The following is a 25,030-nucleotide window of genomic DNA, read 5'->3' as shown; positions in this document are numbered from 1 at the left end:
CCAAAGACACCTCTATAGAGTGGCATGGAGCAATGATTTTTTTCCTACACAGTCAGACCAGCAGACAAGAGGAACAGGATCTTGTCCCATATTGAAGAAGAGTAAGCAGAAACTCACTATAGATAAAGCTGCTAGTAGCATCATTTCATGACAGCCTGGAAGACTGATGCACATACTATCTAGTTGCTGCCATTTGTCTTCTAGTTTCAGCTTGGAAGATTCACCTGACTATTCAGTGAACCCATGCCCCTGCTGCCAAGATGACTTATGTACTTGTGCTAAGGTTTGAATGAAAATAAAGAGAAAAAAAATCCCACAGGAGTGACAGGGTGTCTGCCTCCCACACAGCCTCATCAGACCCTTAAATCTAAAGCAAACAAGCTGAGAGCAATAGATTATCTCTTAATCAAAAGTGTTGGGAATTTTACTATCATTAGCAGCTTCTTTATGCAGGCAGCTGGCTGCTACAGACCTATAAGTTATGTCTTCTAAAAATCTCTTCCTCTCACTAATACTAACATTTCAAAAGAATTCTCTCATCACCTTCAACATATTAGTAAAAGCCAGTTCAGCAATAGCAACAATTGATTGAAGCCTCTTGATGAAACCCTTTGCTTTTGCTTTGATATCTAAGTAGCAACATAAGACAACTTTATTACACCAGTGCACAATACCGCGTTGACAGCTTATAAAGAAAGACAAGTTATTGTGTTGTAATAATCCATAGAATGACCAATTACTAGAAATATTACAAGGCTACCTGACCAGATAAATAATGGCTTCATAAGTAATTTTTGAAGTACAGTAGTCTCTGTGTGTTTTTTATTCAAGGCTTCCTGACTCACTGTTCTGGGTTTGGCTGGGATAGAGTTAATTTTCTTCTTAGTAGCTGGTATGGTGTGTTTTGGATTTAGTGTGAGAATAATGTTGATAACACACTGATGTTTTAGTTCTTGCTAAGTAATGCTTACCCTAAGTTAAGGATTTTTCAGTTTCCCATGCCCTGCCAGCAAGCAGGTGTACAAGAACCTGGGAAGGAGCACGGCCAGGACAGCTGACCCGAACAAGCCAAAGCGATATTCCATACCATGGAACGGCATGCTCAGTACATAAACTGGGGGGAGTTGGCCAGGAGGGGCGGATCGCTGCTCAGGCATCAGTCAGTGGCTGGTGAGCAATTGTGTTGTGCATCACTTGTCCTTTCTTGGGTTTTACTTATCTCCTTTTTTTTTTTTTTATATAAGAATGGTTTAATAACTATAGTAAAATAAAATATAATAATAACAACAATAATAAAAATGTAATAATAATAGTAATGAAAGGAATATAACAAAATAAACTCTTTTCATCTGATACCATCAAACTGGCCTTATTACCACTAAAAATAAAAACTAAGCAAGCCAAGTCTTTAAAGACACCTTCAAAGAAGGCACTATCCAAAGCAATCTTGAGCCAACTTTGGAAACCTCCAGCACGTAAAGACAGTGAAGAATCTGTAGATCGATACATTCTCAGAAGTTACCTGGTAGTCTTACACATGTGACTAATTAGCAGCTCTGGATTCTGACCAGAAACAGGGGAGGGACAAATTAAATGCACCAGACACCACTGGCTAAAAGTAAGCAGTTTTGGTTTTGCTTAATGACACCTGCTTGCTATGACATTAAAAACACCAAATGAAGAGTGGGTAAGAAAAGAAGAAAAGTAAACCCAGCCTTCCTCAGTTAAGTGTTGTAGTCATCCAAGATGTTATTATTTGCAGCTTTTTGTTACTGTATGATAGTGGGTACAATCAGAAGAGAATATCTGCCCTTACCTGACCTGCTGTAGTATGGTGGCTCATTTTGGACTGCAGAAGAAGGTGTGTAGACTTTACACCATGGTGTAAACTTGTGTATCCTAATGCATATGCTTTTACTGGTTTCACTGCTGTGGAAGCAGTCTTTGGCATAGAAGCACAATGGACGTTTGAGGGGCAGTAACTTCCTAAGGTGCTATCCTAGCTAGACTCATTAGACCTTATCTGTCTAAAACAGATGTGGATGCAAATTTTTTAAGAGTTAAAACTGAGTAACATAGAAGATAAACACAGCGTTATTGAACTGTACCCTGAAACTCACTGGAAGCTCACACGGAATAAGCATGAAATGACATTCAAATTTCAACTAATTTAACTTGACCAGTCAAGCTAAATTGCCTGAAAAATAATAGTACAAAACAAGGTCAGTAAAACAAAACCCTTCAGTGCAAGTATAATGTTTTTATAGTAACTGAAAACTTCAAGATAGCTGAGCATATTACTACAACGGTTATTACTACTACAGACAAAAATAAAAAGTCATGTTTACAGCTAATAATTGGAAAGCAAAATGCATTCCTCATTTAATCTCCTTTCAAGCTGCACCACATTAGAATGGACATTTCAAACAAGTTAAAATCGGCATTGATCCAGAGGAAAAGACCTTCCGCAAGGTAATCTAAAATGCAGTATGGTTCCCACTGCATGCAGTCATAGGTAGGCTTTGACATGTGAGTATGACCACAGATGATGCACTTCAGAATGCACAGCAGACCTAAGACAGGACTGTAGGGAGGGAACTGAAGGCCAAAATCACCCACCAAATCATACACTGCGCTTTACATAAAAAGTGTTGATACTTTCTACTGAGATCTTACTGATCTACTAGCTATACATGAACTAGCATTCTCCATTTTAAGTACACCACCTTCACCGAGAAAGAGATATACTTAGCAAAAGTTAGATTTTTCATATTTAGGGAAAGAGAATGTTTATGTGCATATATACATGCAGGGAGGAAAACAGCAAAAGGGAGAAAACCAGAGTTTTTATGGTCCAAAGCCTGTAAATGCTGTACATGCTTAACTTGACCTTCTTGAATAGTTCCAGTAATTTCAGTGAACTGAAATACTGAGCTAAACCCTATATTAAAGCGCTTGCTGGGTCAGGGTATAATTCAAAGTCCCCTGGAGTCAATGGGAACCTTTTCACTGAATTTGATACACTCCAGCCATCCCTCCACCTTACAACTGTACAAAATGCCTATTATGCATACATCAAAGTTGCTGCAAACTGTGTTCTCTTGGTCAGAGCAAATCAGGATGGGCATATTAAAAGACTCACTGACAAAAGACTTGTATATGTACATTGAAAGGCATATTCAACGAAAGGCATGTAGAACAACTGAAGTCATTCTCAATTTCATGCTGGAAACATGGACCCAGCCTGCCCTCTGGAAACCTCCTGACTTACTAGCAGGTTGATGAGGAATAGAGTGAATTTCATTTTGCATTCAAGAAGTGTGATTGCTTGATGGTATTTTTAATCTCAGCAAAACCAGAGTGTTTAAAAAAGAAAGATGTATTCTAATTACACTCATCATGCTATCATTCATTAAGAGCTACATTACCAAATGCCATCATCATTCAAAAGCAATAAGTCAGGAAATCTTCAGACGTTGAAGCATTTGGCTTCTTTTCCTCCAGGGATGCTAATGTAACCTCTCAGAAGGTTTGTACATGACTGATACTAGAATGTTGAAAAGTGCAGTATCACAAAACATTTAAGGCGGAAATTATTTTGTACCATTAACGTAAAACATAATTTTGCTTTATTGAAGCCATTTGGAAATGTTTACTTGGCTAATGGTCACAACAGACAAACAATGAGGTAGACAACAAAAATCTTAATGGTCACAAATACTGGCATGAATACATCTCACAAATGGAGCATCAGGAACACTTAAATTTGATTGCACCAAACCTCTCCAGAACAGAGCTGCCCCTGCTCCTACCCAGTCAGGAATGCTTTGTAGCAACACTGCACAGATTCCAACAGCAAAACATTTTGTTCCCAAACCAGATAGGGTTGCTAAGTGACAGCAGCCCTCTTCTCTTCCACATCATTTACAAAACCCAGGCTCTTAAAAACAAGCAAATGAATAGTTAAGGGTTCATCAGTCTTACACTTCCCACATAGTAAATGCACTGTTGCTCCTGAAGGCAAAAAAGTCTATATTGCCACAACATTTAAACTCCAATTTTTTAGTTGGATGCTTTTTTTTGCCCCCCCCCCCTTTTTTTTTTTTTTTACAACAAATGCAGCACCTGAGTCCACAGAGTCTAATTTGTCATAAGATTATAGCACCCAGAAGTCTAACTGGAATGAATGGAAACTATGTAACTGAAGTGTAGAAAAAACAGCTTTTCAAACTCCATTCCTCTGTTTCATTGTGTAGTAACTGGAAGCGTGCATAATTCCTTAATCACAAAACAGACATGGCAGAGAAGAAAACACCTGATCAGATCTTTACTTTTCTAAGATGTACCTAAGTCAACAATATTTTTCTCCATTTATTTCACTGGCAATCATGTCTACTTTTTCCATAACATTTTCCACGTGTACATTAAAATTTGCCTAAACTTCACACCCTACAATACAGTATGATCTGTTGAGCATCCCTGTAGACAACAAGAAAATTGATAAGCATTTAAAAAGAAGCCCTACTGAGGCTGCAAAAATACAGAAATGTTGTTTTTCCAGAAACACTGTCTTCTACAATGAATGAAAAATGCCCTAAAAATTAAGCAATTTGAGAAATTGTCTGCTGTAAGATTGCTGGATTTTTTCAAGACAGGTGTACACAGAGAGGAAACTTTTTTCAAAGTGCTATCAACACTCGTTTTACAACAGAACTGCATTTGCAGGCTTTACTCAGAAGAAGTGAAGGCCCTCCAACAGTTGGCCACACAGGCCTTTAAAGAAAAGATCAGACCTTGCTACTATAGCTTCAGAAATCAGAGTCATCCAATGCAGAAACCGAGGGAAAATCCCTATTCTCATTCTGAGCACAAGGAACCAACAAGAGTAAGTTTCCCTATCTCACACAGACAAACAATAAAAAAATTAAGTTTAAATCAGTGCAGCTGAAAGAAGAACATGCAGGGAAAAATCTTATCTGTTGGCTTGTCAGCACTCAAAATCCAGAAGGCTTAAATTACAGCTGCAGCCTTTGTAGTGAAATTTGAGCACAAAAAGTTCTGTATGTATTCTTTCCAAATGTCATTTTGAAATCGTTACTGATGTAGTGCAAAATATTTCCTCGTGAAAAGTTCTAGCCTTTTTAATCAAGGAACATCTCTTCGAGCAGTCAGCCTGTTTTAATGTTGAATCAATGTAAACTTTAACATTTTGCCTTCAGCAATAGGGAAGATAAACATTTTATTCTGTTAACTGAGGTGAATCTCAGGTCTCTAAAGCAAAATGTATACTCCATAATGAAAACTGCAAATGAAAGGTGCAAATTTTCTGCTGCTAATGATACACTCCAGCTACAGAGAGAGCACCTAGGGGAGCTACACAGTCTCACATCACATCACAGCCCAGGAAATGGGGCATAATGAGTGGCATCAGGACTGCATTAATCAGTGGACATGTCTGGAATAATGGAAAGCAAATGGCTAGTGAAAGAACCAAGAGTGTGAACATCTACAATCAGTGCCCGTTAGACAAATTTATCGTCCAACAATTTTTACAAATAAACAGAAAGAGAGAAGGAGATGGGGATGATGAATCTGGAGGGAAGAAAAAAACAAACCCAGATTCACTCTACATCACTTAAATCTTAATAGCCAGTATCATATACCCCATGGCAAAGTAGGCAAAACAACCTGCCTGGGTTCCTCGTAGGGGTCATGCACTGCTGTCATGGTTTAACCCCAGCTGGCAGCTAAGCACCACACAGCCGCTTACTCACCTCCAGTGGGATGGGGGAGAGAATCAGAGGAGTAAAAGTGAGAAAACTTGTGGGTTGAGATAAAGACAGTTTAACAGGTAAAGCAAAAGCCGGGTGCACAAGCAAAGCAAAGCAAGGAATTCATTCACTGCTTTCCATGGGCAGGCAGGTGTTCAGCCATCTCCAGGAAAGCAGGGCTCCATCACCCCTAACAGTGACTTGGGAAGACAAACGCCATCACTCCAAGGATCCCCCCTTCCTTCTTCTTCCCCCAGCTTTACATGCTGAGCATGACATCATATGGTATGGAATATCCCTTTGGTCAGCTGGGATCATGAGATGCCTCAGTTATCTGGGAATAAAAAGTACTCAGTGCTACTCAGAAGGATCTGGCTTCTTGCCAGATTACCTAGGCAACTATACATGAAGTTTTAAAATAAGAAATAAACCATGGCTTGAGTTGCAATAAATTTCAGTGCTTTGTTTGGCTTTTCTGAAAATACGAAAATCAGATTATTAATAGTGTGAATGACTGATTTTCTAATCCCCCCCCCCCTCCCCCCCCCCCGCCCCAGCCACATCTGCTTCCAGTTCCTTGTCCAGGTAGCAAAATCGGTTGGTAGCAATTGAAAAACATTTCCATCTGAGGATGATGCATGGGCCTTGGTGCATAAGCTTAGGGGTACCAAGCAAGTTCCTGGCGTTGCAAGCTTGCCAGCACATCCTATGCTCACCAGCAACTCTATCAACAACCCCAGCTACCACTGCCAAGTACAGAAGTGGTACTGGAGAGTTCACTATTCTCCCCTCCCTAATGATGGTCACCATCCTCTGGCTGAGGCAAACTGGTAGGACACACGGCGGAATGGGCAGAGCTGTTGCCTGCGCTGGAGTATCTCCATGGAGAAGTAAGGCGGCCGTCGCAAGCGCTCTTGGATTTCATATGAATCGCAGTCAACCTAAAAACTAAGACCTGACAACCCAATTTACACTGTCAAATGCTTTACACTACCCAGAGGAATTCTTTATGCACCTTCAGAGGCCAATAAACAGGCTAATCATTTCTCAATTTGACTATTACATTGTCGAGACCAGGGCAGGATAGACTTCAGGATGTCATAAGAAACAAAGATTAAGACGACAGGTGGCATGTTCTTCCCCAATGTCAGTACTATCAGTACAACCCAACACATCCTCATTATCACACCACCTCACAAGGGCAACTGCAATTAACAGAGCTGATGAGCCCAATGGTGTTTAGCACATAAGCCTCTGAGGCCAGGGCAGGTATTTGCTGTGAAAAGACACAGCTGTAGCATTCCTTATATCAGGGACCAGGACAGTCATGCTCTTGCCTCTCAATCACCTTATTCACACATCTTCAAGAACAATGTCTATAAAACAGCTGAGCAACACTCCTTCCCATTAAAATGAATAAATCACTGGGAATGATCCTTCTTAGAAACAGCAGCCTAAAATAAAACAGAGAGATCCAGATGTTTTTTTCAGATGTAATGATGCCATTCTTCAAAATGGCTATAGCGGCAACTTCATAGGTGGATTTTGTTAATGTGCAGATTAGCAATGGAGGCAGAAATTGATATACAAAGAGTAAGGTCATAAAACATCTATCTTCCCCTCCGCCATTTTTTTAAAAGCAGAACACAAGCAAAATGTATATATGTCTAGTATTCTTTCACCCAACACAAATAAATTGAAAAAAATTAGCTAACTAAATAGTAAGCACAAAAAAACTAAGCTTACTAAAAAAAGTTTATAGGACTGAAATAATCAAAGAGGAACAAATACAGAATCACAGAAAAGTTATGTTAGAAGAGATGTCTAGGGCAGTGGTCTCTGAACTGTTTTGATTGCACAGTCCTAACAGTAAAAACTTTTTCAGCATGATCCCCAATATACGTATATTTATTTATTTACAAATTATATACGTGTACTACTAAAGTTCTAACATTTTCTTCTTGCACCCCAATGGACTGTCTTGTACACTGCCTGGGCTCTGCACACTCCACTTTGAAGAGTACTGCTCTAGGGATCATCTAGGCCAGTGCCCTGCTGCACTAACTTCAAAGTAAAAATAAGTCGTTTGAGGCCCTGGTTTAGTTTTAAATTTCACCAAAGGCAAAGATTCTCCACCCTCTTTGAACAGGAAAGTGCTTACAGTTCTCAATGTTGAAAACATTTTTCTTATGTCCAGTTAGAATTTTCCTTGCTTCAACTTTTGACCATTGCCTCATCCTTCTGCTGTGCAACACAGAGAAAAGCCTGGCTCCGTCTTCTCTGTTATTCCATCTATAGCTGAAGAGAGCAGTTTGATCTGCCTTCTCTTGCTTAGCCTTTAAGGTGAAACAAACACAGTTCCCTAAGCTTCTCCCTGTGTTATAAGCTCTAGCCCCCTAAGCTTTTTAGTGTGTTGCTGTGCTGGACTCTCTCCTGTTAGTAAATCTTTCTCTTGTACTGGGAAGGAATCAAAACTGGACAAAATATTCTAGATGCAACCTCAGAGATGCCAAGTCAAGGAAGATAATCAGTTCCCTTGATACGCTGGCTGTGCTTTTACTAGCCCAGCCTGCACAGTCAACCTCATCACCAAAAGGAGGCGCACCAACTCATTGTCAACTTGCTAGTCGCAGGAGCTGCATGGACCTTTCTGCGGTTGCTCCCTAGCCTACCTGTGCCAAGACCGTACCAAGACACAGTTACTGCATTCCAGGTGCCCAGGTTCACATTCCTCTTTGTTGAACTTTGTTGGGCTCGAGACAGCCCACTCCTTCAAGCTGTTGAGATTGCTCTGAAAGGCAGCCCTGCATATCAGCTGATAATGACAGTTTGGCCTTACTACTGGGCCTGGATAAGGCTGCATCCCATGCCATCATCCATGTTACCCATGAACATGTTAAAAAGTATCAGACCTAGTATCAAACCCTGAGGACCACCATCTGTAGGCGCCAGTTAAATTTAAACCAACTGACCTTTTACGTCCCACTGAACTAGTCATTTTTTTATCCACCTTGCAGCCCACAAATCCAGTCCCTACCTTCCTTAAGGATATCTTCCTCTCCATATCTACGACACTTCTTTCATTTTTTCCTACAAATATGGAAGTCTATGCTGAAAGCAAGATAAATGACAGTAACTGCTCTCCGTTCACTCACAGAGTCAGTTATTTCATCACTGAGGCAAAGTGGTTAAGTGTGATTTGCCCATAGTAAATCCATGTTGGTTATTCCCAATCACATGCATCAGTTTCCATTTCTCAACAAGCTTTGGCTTTCCCAATTCCATCCCTGCACGCCCAGGCAATGTCTCTATACTGCTCCTTAGCAGTCCATCTTCTACCTACCACACACATCTTTTAGTATGAGGTCAGGAGTCCTCTGTTCAAACCGGCCTCCTGCTATGCCTGCTTGTTTTCTTGCACACAGGGATAGTTCTTGTACTTTGAGGAAGATGCCCTTGGAGATCAACCAGATCTCCTGTGTTCCTCTGTACTTCAGGCAGTCCCATACAGGATCCTGCCTGCCAGTTTCCCAAACAAGCTGAAGTCCACTATCTGAATTCGAGTATTTTTATTTTGTTATTTGCCATCCCCACTTTCTCCAGGGTCTTAAACCCTATCATCTCATGGTCACTGCAACTAAGGCTGCCACTATCGCATCCCCAACCAGTTCCTCTTTATTCATGAGTAGCAAATCCAGCAGAATGCCTAATCATGTATGCCACTACCTACATCAAAAAATCGTCTACAACACACTCCAGAAATCTCCCCCATTGTTTGTGCTCCATCTGGTTGCCCTGGGTAATTAAAGTGTATTTACAAACAACTATTTTTAACTCCCTCCTTCCCTCCCATTTGTATACAATCTCACATTAACAACAGTTCCTCAGCACTGTGCTGACCACCAGGAAGCCAGAAAAATGCCTAAGAATCCCTTATGTTGTTGAGATGATTTTTAGCCTGAGAAATCTATTGGGTAAACTGTGATTCCTTACACTGCAGCATGGATCAGAAATATTTTCTTGTGGCCTAGGTGGCTGGCCCCAAGCCATTATCAACAGACAACGAAAGCACAATGCAACATCTTGTGGACGGGACATGGAAGTTGAACAAGTTGGAAAATTCCTACAAACACATAAGATGAAAAAGAGGACTGTCTTGTGAGCAATTCACTAGCAGAAAAAAAAAGGTAATTTTTCAGCAAGTGATTTAAGCAGTTCTACTCTTCACTTCATTGGAATAAACTTCAACTTACCTATTTCCTGTATTATTTCAGTTCACAGGATTTTCTTTTAAAAACAAATCAAAGTAAAACAAGGGGGATATAATCTTATATTTAGTTATCAAGACCTATTTATTGCATATAAGTCTTATGATTAAAAAGTTGGCCAACTAAGTACCATGTTGTTCCAACAGAAGAAAGTACTGGCAGCTTTAACAAAAATCAGATAAATCCATGCCTCTTTGTGGTTCAGGACTGCAGGAATTCTGACCTTGATTCTGTGCCATAGTCCCTTTACGCTGCTCCACCAGCGTAAAGGGACTCCAATCCAGGTGGATCTATTCAGTAGGTTGTGATAGTAGGGAGTCCCAATGCTCTAAGACCCTATAGGGGCTCTCAGAGCAGTTCTGAAGCTGATGAAAAGGTAACTGATATTTGACATATTAACAGAGAAAGTAAGATTTGCTAAAGCTCCCATAAAATAAACCATATCATTAAGCTGTTACAATAATCCCCACAGAATTATGCTGTACACCTGAAAGAAATTGGGGAAAGAAAATCAACACACAACCTGTGATCCTAAAAAAGCAGCCATTTATTTAAAGCTTGATCAATACCTGGTCCAGGGGAACTTCTACACGAGTATCTTCATCTTCCTGCACTTCAGCTGCTCCCCACATTTCAGACCCCTCTTCTCTGGCTTTGTAAATATCTTCACCTACAGTGGAAAAGATACAGAGTGGAAGGAAGTGAAGTCCAATTGTGACACTGTGTGGCACAACTGCTGAACTGCATTCAATTTTGTTTCTGAGAGCAGGTTTCTGAGCTGAGCCACCATTCCCTATACAGTTCTTTTAATGAAGTTGTCAATCTCCCGTTATTGTCAATTTGTTTTCCTTTCATTTTTAATAACAAATACTTACATGCTGCACCATTAGGGAAAAGGAAAGGGAATGGGAAAGGGAAAGGGAAAGGGAAAGGAAGAGAGACTGAATAAAACCCTGTATCTGAAGTTCCTTCACTTCTGGCGAAGGTCAGGAGAGAATCTGAACTTAAAACATTACAACTTATGCTTCTATTTCTACAGTCAATGATAGTACCCTCTAGTAATTAGCATTGTAACACACATCTAGCAAAAATCTCAGGCTCTGAACCAACAACAAACACAGTGAACCAGGAAAGGAGTAAAAGATTAACAGAAGCAGTTGGGATTAATGCTACTTCCCACCCTTGGGCATGTGCAAGCAGAATTATAGCTGAAACTCCACATCCACATCAAAAAAGCACATACTCCTAGCTAACAAGGTTAATGGCTACAATGATATTCAATTTTGCAAAGATTTTACACCATTTAGTTTGAGTAATTTTTTTCCCCCAAGTGTAAGTAATAACTAGGGGCCTTTGAAGTTTCTAATACAGGTCTTTCAGTATCAGCTAACTAGGAAAGTGAAGACAGGTACATACAGAAAACAAACAGTTCCCAGGTGACACACATTACTCTCTCCCTTCTCCCCAAATTGAAAACAGCCCAGAAATTAAAAGCACAAATTACTCCAAATCATCTCCCCCTCTCTCTTCATTTAACTAGGAAAGACAGATGGTCCCATGCTGATGTGTTCATATCCAACATAATGAGTAACTACTAATTAGAAAGAGGAAAAAATATTTGTGCTCTTTTGGACTGCCTCTTAATTCTTCATAAAGGATGTGAACTTGATAATACCAACTGACCGTGCAAATTGATCTACATTGCTAGACGCTGTTAAATAAACAGCCCTAGTGTAGCACTGAACCATTCACAGAATCATTGAGAAGGAGGAAAAATAATGGATAAAAAAATAAGACTCAGAGAAATCCAGAGTTCACCTGCATAAAACATCAGCATTGACTACTCTGGAAGTTACTTTTCCAGTTACTTTCTCATCACTATGAAAGCCGAGGAAAGAGTTTACCCTGGGAATAAAATTCTGAGGCGTACCATACCACTGCAAATGGCTAACTGAGGGGAGGTGCCAGTTCATCCAGATGGCCTTAGATGTCTACTAACAGACCACTGACCAGACCACCAGAAATGAAAGCCGTTCTCACAGTTTGAAATGAAGAGGCGTAAATGGGGGAGCCTACGGAACACCACAGTGATATTCCAGAGTGGTACTGCTGGCTGCATCTTAGGAGAGTGGTTTTCTGATGGGCATAGCAGCTTGAGTACCTGAGCACCAGTCCCGCTGGAACCTCCCCACCCTGCCAAAAGATCTATACTACTCATCCTCTGAACGTACCAGTGTTGGAAATTCCACAGGGTTCTTAGCATCATTGGTTGGATTCTTATCCTAAACATCTCACACATCTTGAAAAAGATCCCATCTTCATACTTGGAAATAATAATTTTCTTTTCTTGATTTCTTTTTTTTTTTTGTGGATTATTAAATATAATGCATCTGTTGTAGTACGTTCCGCTGAAACCAACTAAGGACATCCAATATTTGCTGGCAGTATGGTAAATCTTGGACAACCTATGTGTATGTATCTCATTACAGACCCCCTGTGCCGAGACAGGCTTTTTTGACAATTTCAGCAACAAAAATACAAAGAAGTTGAGAGTAGCAACAAAATGCATCTGAATGGGTGCTACTTGTACTTTTTCAAACAATCAATGCACTTCAACTTTCCCATTTTTATGAGCTCCCTAAGGGGCAGAAAGTTCTGTTTCTCTTACCTGATATTATCATTGTTGCCTCTCATCATAGACATTAGATTGAGATATAGACCACCACCATATTCTGAGAGGAAAATGTAAAGTGTTCCTTGAAAGCCACTGTGATAACTCTTCTAGTTCAAGGCCTTCCCTTAATTACCTAAGAAAATAACCTTATCCTAAATTCCTTGGGTTGCTGAACTATAGAAAGTCAAATCAGTGTCTGAGACAACTGCATTTAATATCACCGTCCTTCCTTTTAGACTCTGTAATAACACCTTTGCTTTCAAGGTCCTCAAGTCTTTCAAGCAAAATGGGGATTGTCTGGCCTCTAGAGGTAAAAGGATTTTGGTGCAGAGGTAATTCTCATCAGGTTTTTCTCTGGCAGGGCAAAAAGAAGTAGTACAAGGGAGATGAACATGTGTTGGCCCTGGAAGCCAAATCCACAAAATTCATCTCAAGAGTTGAGGATTCTCAATTTTAAAGCACCTCTCCTTAGAACAGTAGATCAGCCTTAGGGCTACGCTGAATAATCCAGAAAAAGGAGACAGATATGTAATATTTTCAAAAACCTTAATCATGAAATCAGGAGGGAGTGAGGGAGAGGGAAGAAGACAGCAAATTTCTATCCAGGTTATGCAACCAACTTTCCCATTCCAAACAGTGTACCCCAAAAGCTAGTAACAGGGGGATTTCAAGAAGCAAACCCCGAAATTCCCCATGGGATTTTGTCCAAGCACTTTCTAACAGGTGTCTGCTCAGAAAGCCAGTCATAAATTAAAAGAGATTAGTTGAAAAGAGCTCTGCACAACCTTCCAGCATCTCAAGGATACCACTGTTCATTGTCTTGCATGGAAAGCACTCTAAAGTGAAATAGCGAAATAGCATTCCTGCTCTTCCACAGAGTCCAGGATGGCAAAACTAGATGGCAGTCTGCAGTGGGAAAGAATAGCAACCACAGAAGTAACCAAAAATCTTCAAGGACAGTGTTTATCAACAAAATGGGAAATTATCCCATTTTCAGAACAGCTGTATTCTTTGAAGAAAGCAAGTAGTTAAAGAATAGCATATTTCAAATGCATATAACACAAAAGATTGCTAGTTGGTTTCTGAAAGGATGGCAGATAAGATTTGTTGTCAGAAAAGGAAAAAAAAATTATTTAAGGAAACAAGAAAATTGACAAGAAATGAGTTATTTACCTCTGCACAAACATGAGAGCATGGAAGACAAATGTCCAAACCACATGTACCATTAATAGTCAGGGAAGGAAGAAAAACACTTAGGTCTGAAATGTGCCAAAGCAGGTGAAAAAAAAAAAGACACTGACTGAAAAATGGGAAAGTTGTAGCACTTGAACAAATAAAAAATTCCAAAGAAAATGGTGAGGAATTAAATTAGTCTAACATTAGGATACATACTCTTGTCTTTTGGTACCAGAAGTGAAAAGACATACAAAAATTGTAAAATAGTTTACAAAAAATTAACTTGATTTAATGGAGCATTAAGAAAATAGCTTAAAATGTAAACATTATTAGAGTTGCTACTCTCCTTCAGCCAGAAGTATTTACATTTTTTGCATGTGAACTTACAAATATCTGGAGGAGGGCAGCTGAGTGAAAGGCTAACATATTACTTGTTTATATGATTCTGCGTCAAGATCTTGTCAGCAGGAGTTTGCAGACCACATTAATCACTATCATCAGTGCTGTCAGTTACTCAGCACCTCCCAAGCAAATGTGTTAGGTTGGGTAATTTTGGCTCATATTTACAGGTAATATTTCAGAAATGTTTTTTGGTTTTGGAAAAAAAAAAAGCACAAAGAAATCTTATCGATGCAGCATTTCACATCTCTGAATCATTAGTCACTTTCTACACACAGCTCTAAGGGAGCAAAAACCAAAACATTTTAGAAAATGTTATAAATGACATAAAAAAAAATTTTTGCAAGCCTTCATTCTATATTGTTATGGGCTTATATTGCAGTCTTTTCTGAAGTTAGAAATAAATAGCGTATCTTACTGAAAAGAGAATTCCCAGCACTTCCATTAGATGGAACATTTATGCCTACCCCAAATAGTTCATAAAATACTGTAGATTAAACATGTTCCTCATACAAGAGCTAGTTCTGACTTTCTGTGCCTCAAACTAATTGAAAATTGGCCACAGTCAGGGTCATGGCAATGTTGGGGCAGAATTGCTCAAAAAGGGGGTAAGAAAGGAAGGTAGGTCCGAGCCTTAGAGTCAAGCTGTGGCATACTCTACCCATTTGCTCCAAGTTGAGTAGAATACGATGGCAGCAAAGGATTCAAGGGCACTTTGAGCTCCAAAATGTCTCCCTACAGCTTTGCTGACAAGTGTAAATCGGAGGATTTATTTCAGTTAGGTTCTCAGTTCTCCGTACCACAGGAAGTGCTGCTTGTGTCATCAGGCCAAGCAAAATATTATTGAGAGTCTCCTGATCTTCTGTAAGGATATTTTTCCATGGTGTCCAGATAACCAGAAGAGACTGGAATTTTTCAGGTTTTACCAGTCACTGTGTGAAAACAGACTGTCTTGAGCTAAAGATCACCACTATATTTTATAGCTTATACAGAGAGAAGTGAGGTAACCTACATAAACATCTCCCATTATTTCTGATTGTTTTAAAGCGGGGTAATGTTCAGTGATTCAGGCAAGAGGGGGAAAGAAGAACCGCAGAAGGGCAAAGAACAGATCACAAGAGGGAAAAGGCATTCAAGAGGAGCAGCCAACTGGAAAGAGAGGATATGCAGAGGCTGGAGGATGTGGACACAGAGGGAGATGGTGAGGGCCCAGTAATGTTAGAAGAAATGTGTGGAATGAGGAACTGTACAAGAGCAAATAGAAAGATGAGGAAACAGGGGTGGAAATTAAGGGAAGAAATGGGGTCCAGCACACTGGTAGGAAAGCAGAAGCATGGGTTACATGCAGAGGAAGGGTAGAAGCTTAAAGGAAGGAAAGGGGAGGAAAGAACAAGCCAGCAGGCACCCATGCCAATTTAAGCTTCTTAAAAGAATCTTCCTTCACAAAAGCCTGAGAAGAGGAATGTCATTTTACTGGTACCTATCTGCAATTGAATTTCTATGTTCAGATACTCCCACACATACTTGTTTGTGACAGAGGTGCAGCAAAAAGCAACAATGAAAAAATGCTCATTGTTGCCAGGTAAGTATTTTCCTTCATTTCTTATTTATTCCTACAACAAACAATATTTAGAAAGACTCTGGATAGTGGATCTATGGTCTTGGGGAAAGAATTCTTACAGCATTTTTTGGCTTCAGGCTGAAGGAATGAATGAAAACTGCAACTGCAAGTGCTTTCCTATGGAGCTTCTTCAAGAGTTATGCTCTATCTCACCTCCTCTCCAGCTCCGTAATCCCACAGAGAGAAAGACTGATGAAATCTCAAGAGGATCCAGACTGCTTCAAGCTCTGAATTCCCCAAAGCCTTGTAAGGGTTACCAGGAAAGGGAACGCTTGGAGCTTGATAACAGCTCTACTGAAGAGACGTAGCTAGTGTCTCAAAAAAGTGGTGAACCAACCCAATCTGCCCTAAGCTGTTGAAACACTGCTCTTACTTTATGGCTGACCTCTACAGCTAGCAGCAACGGAGCCACAAAAATAGTAAGAACAAGAGAATATTTTCAGCAGAAAAAGGTGGTGAAATGACATGAGGGAGGATGTTCTCAGAAGGCTTAGCTCTTTGGAAGTGAGGTCCAAGAGGCTATGGGTAGGAGAAAGGCAGAGTGGTCAGGTTTGCATCAGAACCTTAGAAAGGATGATGACTGATAAATAGGGTGTGGGGTTTCTCATTTTGTACTTGCCCAAGGTCTATTTCATAAAGATCATTTCATAAAGATCATTTTCTGTTTGATGCCATTCAGGATTTCAGCTCAAATCCTTCTGTACACTTTGATAAACAAGTAAAGTTATATGACTTTATTAAATAGTAATTGAGTTATATATTGAACTAACTCATAGGAAATCTATATATTTTAAATAATTAAGCATAGCAATTAATGGCTCTTGTATAAGCTCCTTTCCTAACCAGGATTAACTGTAAAACATTTATTGCAGTACAAATTACAACATTATAGAGTCATTAATGCATTTCAAATTTTAAACTGATTGAAGTTTAGCAGTAGGGATAAAAAAAATCATTGTAATAATAGCCTGCCCTGAATATTTTATGGAAATCAGAGGCATTTACTAACTGCAAGCTCTGTATGTAAGCAAGGAAGTTAATGTGACTATAAAAAAAAAATAATGTGACTTACCACAGAGGCTGCCTCATAAAAACGTTAAGACAAATTAAAAACAAAATGTAAAAAATCTGTGGCTCATTAAGTTGAATAGATTGCTATGAGGAATAGTGAGGACGTGCATTTATGCCTATCTACAACATAATTTTATTTTCTTTTTTTTTGGGGGGGGGGGGGTTAATTTCAAAGTATCACTGTACAAGGCTCATTTCCAACAAAAAGCCATTGCCTTGGTGATAGGTTTGCATGTGCGTGAATGCCTGTGACTTCTGTTATCAAAAAGTAATGGAAGTAAAAATAAACTGGTAGCAATATACATATGAAACTGCTGAGAATATTAGAAAATACATATTTTTCTTCACCTGATACTATTGCGGCCTCAAGCTTCTAAGCAATTAGTTCCTCTCTTCAGAAAATATTGACTTTCTAATAAGATTTCACACCATTATAGTTTGCTGGCATCTGACTACCTCAACAGAAACTGCAAAAGGTGCTTTTAGAGGTTGACCTTTACAGAGCAGTCTCCTTTACTGATAGGAAATGTGGTAATGCTAGAGCAAAGGAAAAGCTGCCTTCATCAGCTGCAATAGCTCAGTCACCTTTATACATAAACAGCTACAAAAATAAAGGACTGAGTGTCATAATATGAGTTTTTTTCTTCCTCCTCCCTACTTTGGTCATTCACCTTATTTATTCTCTGTGTTTCTAAGCATCTAATTTATTCCTTTATTTAAGTGACAGATCATTAATACCATTTGCATTTTGAAATTAATAAAGCAGCTCCCTTTTAGCCACATCTTCTTTAATTCCATGCTTGTTCCAAACCCCTGCCTTCTCTTGGGTACAGCTGGGTCCTAAGGGCTAAACTGTCACAAAGCAAATGCAAAAGCCCTGAAATATCTGTCCTGGTGCAGTCATTCCAAACTGAGCATCAGTATACCTACAGTCCATCTTGCAGCAAGTTAATGGCTTTCCTGCTGCCAAGTACTACTTGCCTGTTTTATGTTTTGTAATGTATTCATTTCACTAAAAGCAAACCCAAAGAAGCTCACCATGTGCTCAAAGAAAAAGGCTGCAAGGTTTACCATCATCTTAGCTCCCCACTGGTGTTAGAATATTCTGGCTACCATGATTCAGCACTGTAACAATACACACTAACAGCAACAAGGGTTCTCATTTCTTGTTATAAATCGCCATTTTATCTCCTATTATGAGAGGAATAAACCTATAGGTCCTATAAAATCTCTGCAATTAATAAACAAGGTGTTCTCTCTTTCTTCAGCACAGTTTTTGCCTGCTTTGACAACACAGCAGTGATATGGTCTATGTGTCTCTGTTTTAACTGTAGAAAGTTTTTTAATCCTAAAAGTTGTCAGCAGGAAAACATGGACAACAGTTTTAGCTCACAATGCACCGCTGATATTCAGCACTCCAGGTTTATACTCTTTGGCAAGCTCATAATTTTATTGAAAGCAATTCAGAGCGTGACAGCAGGCGCGACTGCCATACCTGAAGTTCTGTGCAGCTCTCCCTTTAATTAAGGGTTGGCCTTTTTCTTCCTTTTTTTAGCCAATAGCAAAAACAGGACATTGAAATGCTTGCTAACTTCTAAGACCTCATAATATTCATAACTAGATCTGAAAAACTGTGGAGTGGCTCAGCCCATCTCCAGTATAGTACTTTTCCAAATCATAGCAAGAACTCAAACTTCACATTGTATTATCTCTAGAACTTGTTTTATAGTTTGGGTGGGGGGTTACTTTGCAAGCCATGTGAACACAAACTACTGTATTGGAATGGAATAGGCTTTAAAGTGAGGGTGCTCCCTTACAAGAATTTTCCACTAAGCTTCTGAATTTGCTACTTTCCTGTTCAACTTCCTACAACATACTCTTTATAGAATATGGCACAAACCAACAAATAAGTAGGTTTGGTTTTAGGTTTTTGTTGTGTTTTTTTTTAAACTGTAAGCCAAGTTGCTGATAATCAAATGTGCCTTTGGTGTCACTTTCACAAGCCCAAATTCTGCTGAACCAGCTGCACTAGTCTAAGTGTTAAACTTCACATTTCCAGTTGCAATTACTGTTACATATAATATATTCAATATTATTTAGGTTTCTACCAGTGCAATGAGAGTCCAATCATAACATTAATTGCATGCCTTATAGGTTATAAAAACCAAAGCACCAGCTCACAGTCTACTGGATTTGCTCTAAGAAGTGTTGAATTTAAATCTTGCACAAAGAGCTTTCAACACTAAGAAATTCTTTAATCATGTTGATTTGAGAGGATTATGACACGGATCAGTTGTAATATGAATGGCATGCTGGTGAAATTCTCAGTGTATTAAAAAAAACATTCAAAGTAAATACATGGCTAGCCCAGCTAAACTCTGCTGGAAGATTAGGTTAAGCTTTAAATACGCTATGAGCATAATTCTTCAGATGTTAAGTCCCAGGAAACAATCACTTTCAAACAGGCTGGCACTCAAAAGAGAGAAGATTCCACATAACTAACTGTTAAATTGGCAGGGAAAAGGACAACAAAGAATACGGGATACATTTTCTACTATGAATATTTTCTTTTCATCTATTTCTGTACACTCTAAAATGTGCATGTGTAAACTCACTGTGTGGTTTATTGGTTTCAGATTAAAATAAATCCCACATCAGTGACAGCCAAATGCAGCCAACTAAAATGCCAAGAGTCTTTTTCACTGTCCATCAGGAAAACATAAAATAAAAATCATAAGATGGTGATAAGTGCTTCCTTTACCCAATCCAAAGCCTTTGAATTTGAAGGAATTTTTTGGAATGAACCTGCAAAGCCAGCTGAGGAACTGCAATGAGCCTTCAGAGCAGACAGTGGAGCTATACTGATCAAAATAGTACTTGGGAGCAATCATTATTGCTGTGTTCCTGGGGCTGGCTTCTTGCTCTCCATCAAAAATACATCTCCACTTCAGAATAAGACTCCTCACTCTAAAATGGAACTGAAAACATCATAATTCAAGACAGGAATTACATACATGATACATCCAATATTTCAGCATCTGGTCGAAGCTAGATTTCTAATTTCACTGTCAACTGAGAAAATGGGCATCTCCAGACACACTTGTCTCTCCTTGATGGCTGGAGCCCAGCCTGAATTAATCCTCTAACCCTCATACAGTGGGAGGTAGGCAAGATGCATCTTGTCCTCAACAAGCTTCCAGGAGCAGTTGGGATCTGAAAGTGTATCACGGTCAAGAAACCTTTAGGATTTACTGCATCTTTCTTGTTGCCACGGGGAAACAGACTGAAACAAACAGCCTCTCCAAATAAAAAGCCTTTTCTCAACTTCTGCTCATGCCCTCTGAATGGACAAGGCAAAGGTGAGGCCAAGTACACTACGGCTGGAGTCTTTGCAAATAATCCTCTTTTAGTTTTTGCTGTGTAGAGTTTGAATGCTATTAGCCTGAGCAGCACTTTGGCTAACAGCCAGTAATGCAGACAGACAATGGATGTGCTGAGAAGTCTGCTGTGCTCATGCCTGCTCTTACTTTTCCTCTTCACCCCGCAAGGGCAGAGCTCACAGCTTCGCACTTGTGGACAAAGATTCAAAGAGAACAAAAGCACCACTTGCACACTTCACTCTCAATTTCTGTTCCTCAAACATATGTTTGAAGCAGTCTGCAAAAAGCACAAGCAAACTGGGAAAAAAGCTGCAATGCTCCTTTCCATTAACCGAATCTAGCTGAAATACTGACCGTATGGTACTAGTTGCCTGCCTAAGAGGGAAGTGGCATCTCATATAGTCACCTCCAGGTGAAACAGAAGGGCCTTAATACAGAATAAACCACCACCATCACCAGCTTTTAAGGCACTTTCATCATCCACTTCAGTCCCACTAGTCACACAACCGCTGCAGGAGTCCATCTCACCCAGAGACAAGGTAACAAACAAGGACAGAGTGAGGGAGAGATCCTATTGACAGGGAGACATTTCAGAGCACTAAAAGCATACACGTTAGGAGAAGGGGAAGAGCTTGCACTAATACACAGAGCAACAGCCTGTCTTCTGCACTTTCCAGTTGGACCAGACGTTAACGCAGGTCTTCGGTACATGAAGAAGTATTGAAAATAACAGGTGAAGAAAAACAGTACCCTTAGAAAGCGGCATGTACCCTTCATCTGCCCTCTGGATCCTAACATACTGTCCCAGCAGTATAAGCTCCTCTCACTCCTGAAGGGGAGCACAATGGGTCCTCAGCACGCATGTAAATAAAGCATATAAGCACAGGATAAGTACAAATATGCACACAGCATGTCTGTGGCCCAGTGTAAGTCATGGTCACTTATTTGTATTCTGAAACCCAGAGGCTCAGTATATTTAAATATTAACTTCAATGAAGCTTTTTTGTTAAAAATTGAACAAGGGTTCTTCAGTTTTTAACAAAATTTGTCCAGAGTTTCCCTGTTGGTTTTCTTGCCTTTTAACTGCATTAAAGATTCTTGTTCCACAGTTGTAGCACAACATTCACATTAACTTGTAATGAATATTTAAAATGCAAAAAAACCAATATTGTTTACTCTGTTGAGTTCTCATCACACTTCCATTATTTTAATACAAAGTACACTGCAACTGCATGGAAAATTTTTTGCTTTAAAAAGTCACAGCCCATAAATCAACCATCAAAAGTACACACAAGAACTTTTTAAAGAGCATCAGGACATATATTTAATGGACACGTTCAAAAGAATAACTTTGTATTAGTCAGAAAAAAGTTATATTTCACACTCACATAATGACTTGGAGCTATAAAGCACTCCAAAAGAAAGCTACAAATCTATGAATTATGACTTGAATAAAGCCTAAAGAAAACTTTTCAAGCTATTAAGTTACTTTATAGAGATGCCTGTTATACAGTTGATGCAGCCTCTTGACAAATCTACTCTTCAAAACCCCAGCATGTGTTACCACCTGCTGCAAAGCTACACATGGCCGAGTACAAAAGGAGGAGAAACGAGAATGGCACGTCCTCTCTGCTCCCAAGCTGATTAAAGGAAAAAGGCTTGTGATAACCAGGTGGAGAAGGAAGCGAGGAGAGCTTTTGTCTTCCCATTCACCAGCTCTGACCCTATGCAGCAACTCCACAAGAGCCTCGGCAAATGAAGCATTTCCACATCTGCTCTCTGACATACCCTTTAGCCACATGGAGGAAGTTTCAGAGAGGTGGGAACAGCATAGGAGGGCTGAACTAACTCCTGTTACGCCCATTTCTCTCCATGTAGATGCTTTACTGACTGCAGAATGTATCTAGGGCCAAGCAATTGCCCAAAGTCGAACAGGAAGACTAAGACAGAAACAGGGGTTGAACCCAGACCTCCAGATCCTGGTGAATCAGTGCCAGACAGAAAGGATTACTTGAGGAAAGACCAACAAATGGCATGGAAAGAAAACAGATGAAGTCAGATAAAATGAATGAAGTGCCACATGGACCTAAGGAAAAGCATCAGAGAAAAACTGGAAAGGAAAGTAGTGTAAAAAGCAGGGGGAAGAACAGTGAAAGGTGGGGAAGGATGGGATGGGAAGAGAAAGGGAGCAAAGCAAAGGGGGTGGAGAGTGTGCAGGGAGGCCAGACAGATCAGCAGTGAAAGTGTTGTTAGCTGTCAGGGGTGCCACAGGATGAATTAAAACAAATGGAAACAGAGTTTCAGAGATACATAAAGCTTTCTTCCATAATAGCATCAGGAATGGAGAAAATTGCAGATATGAAATGCATCTGTCACAAACTTGGGGTCACCTGACAATTTTGCTGTACTCAGAAAATAATGATAGTCCCATTAAGGAGTAAACTGACCTATACTAGCTTGGTTACATTCCTTACTTTAAGTATAGAAGTATGTTACAAGTACTGCTAAGTACTAATGCTCATTATATGTTTTTGCTCTTTCCACAAAGAGCAGGATCCTGGCTCTAGACTAATTCAATCCTCTCCATTAAGTCTGATTCAGCCTGAGAGTCTTCAAGCATTAGCTTGGAACTATTTAAATGCCAACATTTTAACCAAAAGTCCTTTAAAAATATTTCCATCAAAAGAAAAAAATAAATGCAATAAGCCTTCTACTGAACAAACAGAACACTCACACTACCCTATTAAAAGGGCAGGATATTAGAATATTTCTGCAGGCATTTCACATGAGCTGTGTGTACATTTTATATTTTAAGCTGCACAGTTTACAATGGACAAAGCATCATTTACCAAGTAACAATGTTGTTAAGGAAGAAGAGAATAAAACAAAGATACAATGGGCACACTCAACTCCTGTAGAGATCAGAGGCTTTTATATGGCTTGGCTTATATGTTATTTTTAAAATCTTTTTTATCAATATGGCTGACATTAATAGATTATTTCATTTAATATAGTAATGCAGATACACTCATATGATCAGATATATGCTGAGTATTTTTTTGGTCCAGAATATGTCTCTCTGAAAGATGTATCAGTCACTAGTAATTCATATAGTTAGGAATTATATACTTCTCTGAGGTTTTATCATTAGCTTTTAGATCTATTCTTGCAACAGAGACTATAAATTGGGTCATATGCAATATGAAATGTTTTATCCACATTGTTTAATGATGATACTGAGAACACCATGTGTGTGAAAACTGCCATTAAATATTAAATAATAGCACTGAACAAAATCCTATGTTTTCCCAAAGATTTGTGTGGTGATTTATATATTTTAGGTTTAGGATAACAGCTCCTTCTTCAGAGTAAATATGTGTAAAGCCTTCACCTTCCAAATCCACATGTCCATGCTTACATTTAAGCACGAGTGAGCCTAACAAAGACACAGTTAGGTGAGTATGTGACTGACAGATCGGGGCTCTTCAGGAACACACTCTTTTACTTTTAAGCAAGTAGGTGCCAGAATCTCAGTAAAAGAAATGAAACCTAGACTGTATGCTTAAAAAGCTTAAGCATCCACATTAGCACGACTTGGTGACAAAAAAAAATATAAATACACACTTAAGCACATTCTGAAATCTGGCTATTTTGATAGTGGTTCTTCTTGACTTCAGACTCCATGTCATCTCCTGCAGAATCCCACACCTCTTGTTGCAAGAATCTTTCATACGGAGTGCCCTTCACCACTGAGATCTCAAAATTCAGACCTGACGATAGTTACAAAACCTTTATCTGAGCCATGAGTTAACAGAAGAAAGCCATGCTGTGGGACTCAGGGATTAATTCAAAACATAAGCCAAATAAAGTGAGACAAACAGAGGAATAGAGATCTTGATGCACTGACTTACATCACAGTACCATCCACCTCTTTAGATACACTTGCAGAAAAAATCTGACTCAACTTATCTGGAAATTTAGAAGGCTATATGTCTTATGATATAAATAAATATATTCACATTTGTGCCCAGATTAACCAAAATTTATAAAACTTACTAATATATTGAGACAGCAGCACATTTAGATTCTAGCAGCAAAAATTATAGAGACAAACACTATTTAAATAATTGACCCAAAACAAATCAAGAGAGTAAGAAAGAGTATTTTCTACTTCACATATCTACTCTGCCTTAAAAAGCCTATTGATTTACCAGTATTCTTCATTACTAAATGCAAGGTACACTTAATGTCAGTCATCCTAATTCATTGCCAGAATTCCTTAAATTAATTTCCTATGATTTTACCCTTCATAAGAACACTTACCAGCTACCATAAGGATAAAACATCAGAGATCTGAAAAGGCATTAAGAAAATCTTTCTGTAGGAAACCAGACTACCACTGCATTCATATGGAAACAGAAAGTTATTATATGGCAGACACTAAAAGCCTCATTTCAGGGAGCTAGAAGGATGGAGGGGAAAGGAAGAAAAGACAATTCATTCCCACCTGTGCCATGTGCAAACTGTCACACTGTTCATGCAAAAATAAAAATGAATGCTCTAACAACTGTGTGGTTTTAGCCAGTTTTAAGCCTCCGCTGACAACTATTTAAAAGAAAGGTCTGATTTTCTAAGAAACAGAATGTAGCACTGTAGAAGCTATTGTACCA

General features: G+C 39.2%; 1 protein-coding gene across 1 annotated transcript in view; it reads right to left on the bottom strand.

The window, feature by feature from the left end:
- Positions 1 to 25,030, bottom strand: part of DCDC2 (doublecortin domain containing 2) — a 69,146-nt gene that overhangs the window by 5,293 nt on the left and 38,823 nt on the right. The window contains exon 9 of the mRNA XM_075052304.1: positions 10,609 to 10,709. Coding sequence (XP_074908405.1) covers positions 10,609 to 10,709 — 101 coding nt within the window. The remainder of the gene's footprint in view (positions 1 to 10,608; positions 10,710 to 25,030) is intronic.

Source organism: Buteo buteo, chromosome 20, assembly GCF_964188355.1.
Source record: "Buteo buteo chromosome 20, bButBut1.hap1.1, whole genome shotgun sequence".
NCBI classification, from domain to species: Eukaryota; Metazoa; Chordata; class Aves; order Accipitriformes; family Accipitridae; genus Buteo; species Buteo buteo.
Note: the sequence above shows the minus strand (reverse complement) of the source record. Positions and strands in the feature narration are given on the sequence as shown.